The sequence below is a fragment of the Erinaceus europaeus genome, chromosome 16 (genome assembly GCF_950295315.1).
Source record: "Erinaceus europaeus chromosome 16, mEriEur2.1, whole genome shotgun sequence".
Taxonomy (NCBI): Eukaryota; Metazoa; Chordata; class Mammalia; order Eulipotyphla; family Erinaceidae; genus Erinaceus; species Erinaceus europaeus.
In genome coordinates, this window is record NC_080177.1 from 70,067,265 (window position 1) to 70,076,095 (window position 8,831).

General features: G+C 46.3%; 1 protein-coding gene across 1 annotated transcript in view; it reads right to left on the minus strand.

The window, feature by feature from the left end:
* ABHD4 (abhydrolase domain containing 4, N-acyl phospholipase B) overlaps positions 1-4,746 on the minus strand; it is an 11,444-nt gene extending 6,698 nt beyond the window's left edge. The window contains exons 1-2 of the mRNA XM_060174197.1: positions 4,617-4,746; positions 216-374 (exon numbers count right to left, since the gene is read on the minus strand). Of these exons, the coding sequence (XP_060030180.1) occupies positions 216-374; positions 4,617-4,678 (221 nt within the window). The 5' untranslated portion in view covers positions 4,679-4,746. The remainder of the gene's footprint in view (positions 1-215; positions 375-4,616) is intronic.
* Positions 4,747-8,831: the final 4,085 nt, after the last annotated feature.

Here is an 8,831-nt window from a genome sequence, read left to right on the forward strand (position 1 = left end):
GGAGAACATGTCCGTCTTGCGTGGAATAGGAGTTAGTAGAGGGTCTGTGGTGAAGCTGTGGGAGGTGGTAGCAACTAGCACAATGAGAAGAGAAGGAGACACCAATGAACCACGGGCTCAGGACATGGTGTCCGTCATGCAGCTGGCTTCCCTCAAATCCCTGACGTTCCTTCCTTCCACCCCAAGCACCATGACTTAGGAATCAGTAGCCAGGCTCTGGGAAAATCCTGCATCCCCTCTGGGGCTGCTGAGGGAGAGGTGGCGTGAGCTCTCCTTTCTGCTTACACTGAAGGATCCTGGATTCCACATTCTTCAAATGAGACATTGAAGTTGGGCGCCAAGCCGGCAGCCAGCTACTCAGCCAGCCCTGTGGCCTGCGACAAGGAGACACACGTTAGCAATACGGAAAGGGAAAGCCCAAGCACACAACCTTGTGAGCTGAAAGCGACTATAAGACTTATCGTGGGGGAGTCGGGCAGTAGCACAGCGAGTTAAACGCAGGTGGTGCAAAGCACAAGGACCAGTGTAAGGATCCTGGTTCGAGCCCCCGGCTCCCCACCTGCAGGGGAGTCGCTTCACAGGTGGTGAAGCAGGTCTGCAGGTGTCTATCTTTCCCTCCCCTTCTGTCTTCCCCTCCTCTCTCCATTTCTCTCTGTCCTATCCAACAATGATGACATCAATAACAACAATAATAACTACAACAATAAAAAAACAAGGGCAACAAAAGGAAATAAATAAATGTAAAAAAAAAAGTTAAAAAAAAAAGACATCGTGGGCTGGGGAGACAGCAGAATGGTCCCGCAAGACTTTAATGCCTGAGGCTCTGAAATCGCAAATTCAATCCCTAGCACCACTATAAACCAGGACTGAACAGAGCTCTAGTCCCCACCCCTTTTCCTATCTTTCTATCCCTTAAAAAGTAATTAAATAAAACTTTTTTTAAAAAAAGGACTTAGCAAAGTACAGAGAATTCCCAGGCCACTATAGGTAGCAGTCAGCAACTCCTCTGATGGACTGTTCGACTCCTCGGGTAAGTGGCTACTCACAACAATGTGAGTTTTGTCTTAACAGATACTCAGAATGGTATGTACGGCACACTTTACAGTTTACAAAGCTCTTTCACATTTATTTTCTCACGCAAGCTTTCCAACTCCTCGCTTCTACTGGTTACACTATTGTTCAATGAGATTACAAGGGCCAGAAAGAAGCCAATTTGTAACTGATGCTTCAATCATCTCTTGGTACACCAAGGACTGACTGTTCCTTTAGAACAGAGCAGACAGGTCCTGGGTCACCTGCCCTCCTGTCAGGGCACTGACCTTTGTATATGTCCTTTGCGTCAGTGCCCACTTGGACTCTCAGAAAGACAATCAGTTCTGCCTGGAAGAATGAGACACGAGGGACAGGGAGCAGGAAGAGGGAGACCTCAGTTCAAGTCCTACTATGACTCACTGACAGGACACAAGTTGATTCCAGCCTTGTTTTCCAGATTATAAAATGAATAGAAGGCTCACCTTCCAGGCCATGTATCGATAGTACAACAAATAAGATAACAGATCTTCCATATTATTCTCCTTCTTACCCGGGAAGATGTTAACGTTATTACAGGGTAAAGGTCGAAAGCACCAACATTTGAATAAAAAGCAACCCTAGAGCTGAGCCACAGTAGAACCTTGGGCTGCTAAACAAACCATCTTTGAGTTTCCAGCTGCATTAAAGGACCTTGTGAGGTGTCTGCGCCAAATGACATGGCCACTGAATGAGTTTTTATTACTTCTTTTCCATCCTATATGATATTTATCTTTTCTTGAATTCTGCCTCGAAGAAGGAATTATAGGAATGGACCAGTTATAGGAAACCAGTGATAGGAATCACCAGTTATAGGAAGGGACTGTGAACTTTGGCCTGACCAGAGCAGGTGTGTTCTGTGGGCGAACAAGGGAACCATTGCTAACTAATACATTTTTTTTTTTTTGCCTCCAGGGTTATTGCTGGGGCTTGGTGCCTGCACCATGAATCCACTGCTCCTGGAAGCCATTTTTTTTCCCTTTTGTTGCCTCTGTTGTTGCTGTTATTGTTATTGTTGCCATTGATGATGCTGTTGGATAGGACAGAGAGAAATGGAGAGAGCAGGGGAAGACAGAGGGGGGAGAGAAAAGTAGATAACTGCAGACCTACTTCATCGCCTGTGAAGCAACCCCCCTGCAGGTAGAGAGCTGGGGGCTCGAACCGGGATCCTTAAGCCGGTCCTTGTGTTTTGCGACATGTGCGCTTAACCTGCTGCACTACTGCCTGACTCCCTGTCTCCATTTTCTGAAAAGAGGTCTAGCCTTCAGTGAGAAGGCCAAGGTTCTAATCCTTGCACTGGCATTTAGCAACAGTGTGACTCTGGGCACATTCTTTTGTCTCAGTTTTCTCATCTTTAAAGAGATAGTAATAGTATCTATATCCGAGATACATGTCAAGATTTATCTCTATGTCTATTTACAGCGACTTCATGGACCTAATGCATTCAAATGCAGCGAATAGTGTCTAGTACAAGATGAAACTCCCAACAAATGTTCCTTTGCCCCAGCTAAATTAAAAACTGTCCCGATGCCCAGTGCTTTGCAAACAGCATCTTCCAGTGGCAGCTTGAGGTTTAGAAGAAATACGGAGGTTGCAGCTGAGAATGGCACATCAATGGCTTTTGCCAGACGAGGGTTTCTCAGTCTCAATCAATCCTATGGAGTTTTTTTCTGAAACCTTTCAGTACTTGACTGGCATTCCATGAAGACTGGGGGCATGGGCACCAAGACCATAGAATTTTGCTAGTCTTCAGAGACAAACTTTAATGGCTGGGAGGTAGTGCAGGGAAGGGATAGATCACTGGACTCTCAAGCATGAGGTCCCAAGTTTGATCCCCAGTATCATCAATGCCAGAATGATGTTTTGGCTCTATCTCACTCTTTCTCCTCTCTTCCTCTCATAAACAAACAAATCTTTTGCTTTAAGATACAATTTTCCTTTCCCTACCACAGAGACTGTGGCAAGTCAGCCCATGGCATCTGGGCCCCACTCCACCCTGCGTCTGCCCAGAGCAGCACTCAAAATAGATGTACCATGGAACAGCACCATGGCTGCCCAGTAGATATTCCACAGGGAAAGTTTTACTTTGCCTGGCCCCCTCCAATCAAATAGTGTGACAGCCCTCCTCACCACACTGAAGGAAGCTTTGGTGCTGAGGCCTCTTTCACTCTCTTCATCTCTCTCCCACCCAAAAGTACTATTGTGTAGGTGAAGGCTGGGAAATGGAGGTAAGGAGTGGAGCCACATGAACTTGACTTGGACCGGGTGCTCTTTTCTCCATATAATACTTTTATCCTGGGGGGTGAGGGGGGGAGGGCTCTGTGCTGGGTGAGAAAGCTGTTCTGGGCCTCTGTGATCATGGCTCAGTCTCCCAATTGTTATGGACTCTAGCTTCTTCTTCTTCTTTTAAAGTAAACTTATTATTGGACAGAGACAGAAAGAAATGAGAGGGGAAGGGGAGATAGAGAGGGAGGAAGACAGATATCAACAGCCCTGCTTCACGAGTGGTGAAGCTTTCCCCCTGCAGGTGGCAGGACCAGGGGTTCAAACCTGCATCCCTGCGCACTGTAACTTGTGCACTTAGTCAGGGGTTCAACTGCCTGGTCCCAACTTGAGCTTCTTTATTTCTAAAAGGAAGCGGAGCTACCTGCGCCTCCACCAGCTCTCATGTGCTCTTTCCTTGTCATTGGAGCCGTTGCAAATTTCCTCTTGGAAAAGTAATCTTAGAAAGCATTTTACCGGGCCATTTATTCGAGCCCAGGAAGCTATTAATGTCATAAAGTTAATTAGTTTTGCAAGCCGCCGACTCTGCAGCAGTTATAAAAGGGAGTAACACCGGATCCAGGAAAGGCCCTGTTTTTTAGGTGAAACCAAAGCTTGGCTGGGAGCTGAGTCATTCTTCCAGAAGCAACTTTTCCCTCGCTCCTATCAGACTGGGAACCGCTTCGTCACCATCACACCACTTACAGGTGGTATCCCAGACCTAATGCCCTTGAGACCAGCGCTAACAAGCCTAGAAAAAAACTCTACTTGAGCAACCACAGCAGTAAGGAAACTGTTAGGATGACTGAGTATCAGTGTCAGGCCGACTCACCGGCAGGGAAGTTTCTTGGTGGGTGAGAGCTAAAGAAAGTCGCCCGCCCATGCTCCATCCCGGCGCGGCGGGGGCCTCTCCTGCCCACAGCCCCGCTCCCATCCCGGGGCAAGTCCAGACCCCGCACAGCCGGCTGCCAATCACCCAGCGTGTGTGTGTGTGTGTGTGGGGGGGGGGGGGGTTGCAGTCGGAGCGCTAACTCCTGGCCCCGAGTGCAGCGACTGAGGACTGCAGCAGCGGGGTCAAGTTCAACTCTGCCGCCACCCCTCCCGGGCAGAAAAAGCAAAGGCAGCCCGAAGCGAGGCCCCAAACTACCCCACCCCCCACCCCCCGAAGCCGACCTGGTAAAAGAAAGGCGGGAAGGTGTCTATAACCGCTCCTCAGTCACTGACAGTGCCGGGATCGTGGCCCAGAGAGAGAGAAGGGGCAAGAGAAAGAGACGGGAGTAACTCACTGCTGCTCCAGATCATCAGCCATAGTAAACAAGTCCTGCCGGGTCGCTCGGAGCCCGCCCATCCCGCAGCTACGCCGCACCAGCTGACCCGGGTGGGCCCGGCAACAATGGGGCGGGGCCAAGGCGGGGGCGGGGCCTTGTGGGCGTGGTCACGGCGCGGGCAGTGCCAGATGGGCAGTGCCAGATGGGCAGTGCCACGGCTTGGATGGGCCCGGAGGGGCGGGGACAGAGGGGCGGGGCCACGGGCGTCGCAAGCGAAGGTGTGTTCAGTCTCACGCGAGTGCACCCCACTCCTGGTGGTGCATTTGGGGGCCCGCAAGGGGGAGGAGCAGTACTGAGTACTTCCCAGCCCCTCACCAGAGCGCAGCAGCAGCCTCCCCACTCTCAGCATAGAAAAGGACTCTCGCTGGGCTCTGGCATATAGTTAGACTCCCCTAACCATCACAGCCCAACCCCAAAATTCTCTCCTTGTTCCAGTTTCAAATCAGCTGCTCAAAACGTGTCATTAGGGGCCAGGTGGTGGTGCACCTGGTTGAGCGCACCTAGACCTGTGTTCAAGCCCCGCCCCCGTACCAACCTGTAAGGACAAAGAGCTGTGAAGCAGGGCTGCAGGTGTCTCTCTATCCCCTCCTTCCCTTTTCTTCCTATAGGACAGAGAGAAATTGAGATGAAAGTGACAGATGGGGGTGGGGAGAGAGAAAGAGAGACACCTGCAGTCTTGCTTCATCACTTATAAAGCTTCTCCCTTGCAGGTGGGGACCAGCAGCTTGAACCCAGGTCTTTGCGCATAGGTGTGTGTTCAGTCAGGTACACCTCCCCTACCCCCTTCCTTCTCAATTTATCTGTTTCTACTCCAAATAAATAAATAAAACTTTAAGTTACTTTTTTTTTAAAGGAGTACAATGAAAAAGCACTGGACTCTCAAGCATGAGATCCTGAGTTCAATCCCCAGCAGCACATGTACCAGAGTGATGTCTGGTTCTTTCTCTCTCTCTCTCTCCTATCTTTTTCATTAATTAGTAAATTAAGTCTAAAAAAAAAAAGAGTGCAATTGAAAGCTCCTCAAAGGGTATGTGTGCTGGACTCCAAGCAGATTGCCTCATTTCCAAAAAAAAAACTAGTTAAATTGTAATTTCAGATACAAACAAATACTTTTTAAAAGAATAAATAGGTTCCATGTGGCTACGGAGACAGCTCAGCTGGTAGAGTATCAGAATCTCCTGGCTGAGGTTCCTGGTCCCAATTCCACCACTGCATGTGCTGCAATGGTGCTTTGGTGTCTCTCTCTTCCCCTCTCTTACCTACTTGCCTCGTGAAAATATTCTCACATGTAATAAGACAAACCTTTAAAAAAGGCAAGCAAACAAGCACAAGACTGGCTATGTGCCATTATGCAAGGTCTGGAACATAACTGGTCTCCCTGTTTTTTGTTGTTGTTTCTGGCAGCCATAAACCTAAGTGACATGAGTTGGGACGCAATTTCTCTGCTTTGGAGATTCCCCTACTTAGTTCCTTGGGAAGCTTTGAAGCAGCTTCAGGACCCCCTCATCCCAGGTGGACCTCAAGATGGACACCTGGAGTACTAACCTATCAGACTTGGTTTGTTTCTGGCTGCTGGGTTGAAGAATGGAAGCAGGGGAGTAAGGTGGGGTAGCTGGCTTAGCTTAGTGATCCTACATGTACTTCAGGCTTGTTTGGCTGAGGAGTCAAATCTTGAGGTAAACCCAGAATTTACCTAAATGAATGAACAGTGCCTCAAGTCCCTGGAGCTGCTAGATTTCCTCTTGGTTAGGTCAAGAACAGGTGGAAGGTCAGGGGAGAATGCTGGTACAGAGCAGAGAACAACAGAATGTTGTTCTCCAGCAACATTCAGGAGATTCAAAGATTTCTTCTTTGTTGAAGTAGTATTAAACAGGTATATTGGAGTTTAATATTCAAGAGAATGGGCAACTACAGAGGCTAGGGCCCAGAAGTTTGAATATTATAGGCCAAAATAATACAAATAATAGGGGAAGATTGCATTACTCATTAAAAAATTAGAGGTTGTATTGTTATATGGAATAATGGGAAATGTTATGCATGTAAAAACTATTGTATTTACTGTCAAATGTAAAACATTAATTCCCCAATAGAGAAATATAAAAAAAATTAGATATGATTGACATGGACTAATATCAGGTATAAAACAATTGTTTGACACACACACATGTTGGTATGCTTCTAAAAACCCCTTCTGTTTCATTAGTTTAATACCCCTGCTTAACACTGTATTCTATTTACATAACTACTGTATTCTATTTACATAACCACTGCTGCGGTCTATTTACATAAATCACTTTTATATTTACATAAAGCACCACCCTCCCTCCAGGGCATTGGTGGTTCAGTGGTAGAATTCTTGCCTGCTCTGCCCCCTCTCCTTGTCACACCCTGATTTTCACCAGTCACTTTTCTCTCCACCCTCTGTATGTCACATCTTGTTTACACCCTACTTGGAAAGTATGTAAGGACAACATTGTTCGTTTGAGTGAGTTGGTAGTTGTGTTAGTTTTAGTCTAGCTCGGCTTAGATTGCGCTGCGTCCTGCATGAATAAAGAGATACTGTGTACAGCTCAACCATGAGTCCCTGGTCATCTGTTACCCGCCCGTGAAGCCAGCCCGTCGAAAACAACACACACACACACACACACACACACACACATATTGTGAAATGATCACCACAGTGTCTAGTCAACATCCGTCACTGCACAGTTTTTTTCTTATGATACGAATTTATGGGTGGAGAGGTAGCATAATGGCTAGGCAAAGAGGCTCTCATGACTGAGGCTCTGAGGTTTCAGGTTCAATCTCTTGTACCATCATAAATGAGAGCTGAGCAGTGCTCTGGTAAAAAATAAATCTATAAAAATAAATAAATAAATAAATCTTTAAAAAGATTTTATAAGATGTGCTCTTAGCAGCTTTACCAACTATAATCACCACTGCATCCCCATGACTTGTTTTTGTCTTAATTTTTTTTTTTTCAATTAGTAATTTAATGGTGATTTACAAGATTATAAGATAAGAGGTGTATAGTTCCTCACCACGCCCACCACCAAAGTTCTGTTCCCCTCAATCCCCTTTCCCCCCAACAATAGACACCATATTTCTCCCAAGGTCTTAGAGAAGGGTTGACTACTTTTTTCTTCTTCATATTCATGTGTTTTATTTCTTTGTATTCCACATATAGGGGGATCATCTGGTAGTTGTCCTTTTCTTACTTTGTGAAGCATAATCATCTCTGATTCCATCCATTTTGTCCCAAAGGACACAACATCATCTTTTAAAATTGCTGAGCAGTACTCCATTGAGTATAACTCACATAATTTTTTTCTCATTTGTCCCCATGACCTGCTTTATAATGGGAAGTTTATATCTTTTAAACACCTACTTCACTTTGTTTCACTTGAGTGCTCTCAAGTTTAAGGTCTTGAGTTTGATCCCAGGCATCACATGTGCCAGAGTGATGCTCTGGTTCTCGCTCTCATTAATATTTTTTTTACAAATTAAAAAAAAAAAAAAGATGTCCTTACTCTACTTCTGATAATATGTGCACTTTTGATTATAAATCAGAGGTTTCCATGACCCCTTTTCAACTCTGATAGTTTTATAAAGAGACTCACAGATCTCAGGAAAAGGTAGTTTACTTACCAAGTTGCTGGCTTCTTATAGAAGAATCTAACTCAGGAGCAGCCAGATGAAAGAAATGCCCAGGGTGAGAGGTGGAGGAAAGCCTCCAGTGCTTCCATGTCCTTCAGTTTCTACCAGTGTCCCAACACCTGGATTTGTTCAGCTGCCCCTAAGTTCTCAGAACCCTGAAGCCCTTTTGTCAGGGTTTTTATCTTACAGAGGTTTCAGTACATAGACATGATTCTTTAAGTCAGCAGTCATTGTCCATTGAACACCATCTTCAGCTCCCTTCTCCTCTGTGGATGGGGGAGGGGGACTGATCTTTGAGTTCCAACCTTCTGGTGCTTGGCTGTTTCCCTGGCAACGAGGGGTCCATCTTAGGGGTCTCCTCAAAGCTGCTGCATTTGATCCCTGGCACTGCATAAGCCAGGGAAATGCTCTGACTTCTCTCTCTCTCTCTCTCTCTCTCTCTTACTTTCCCTCCCTCTCTCCCTTTCTCTCCCTCCAATAAACTAATCTTTAAAAAAATAAGCTGGTGGTGTCTAT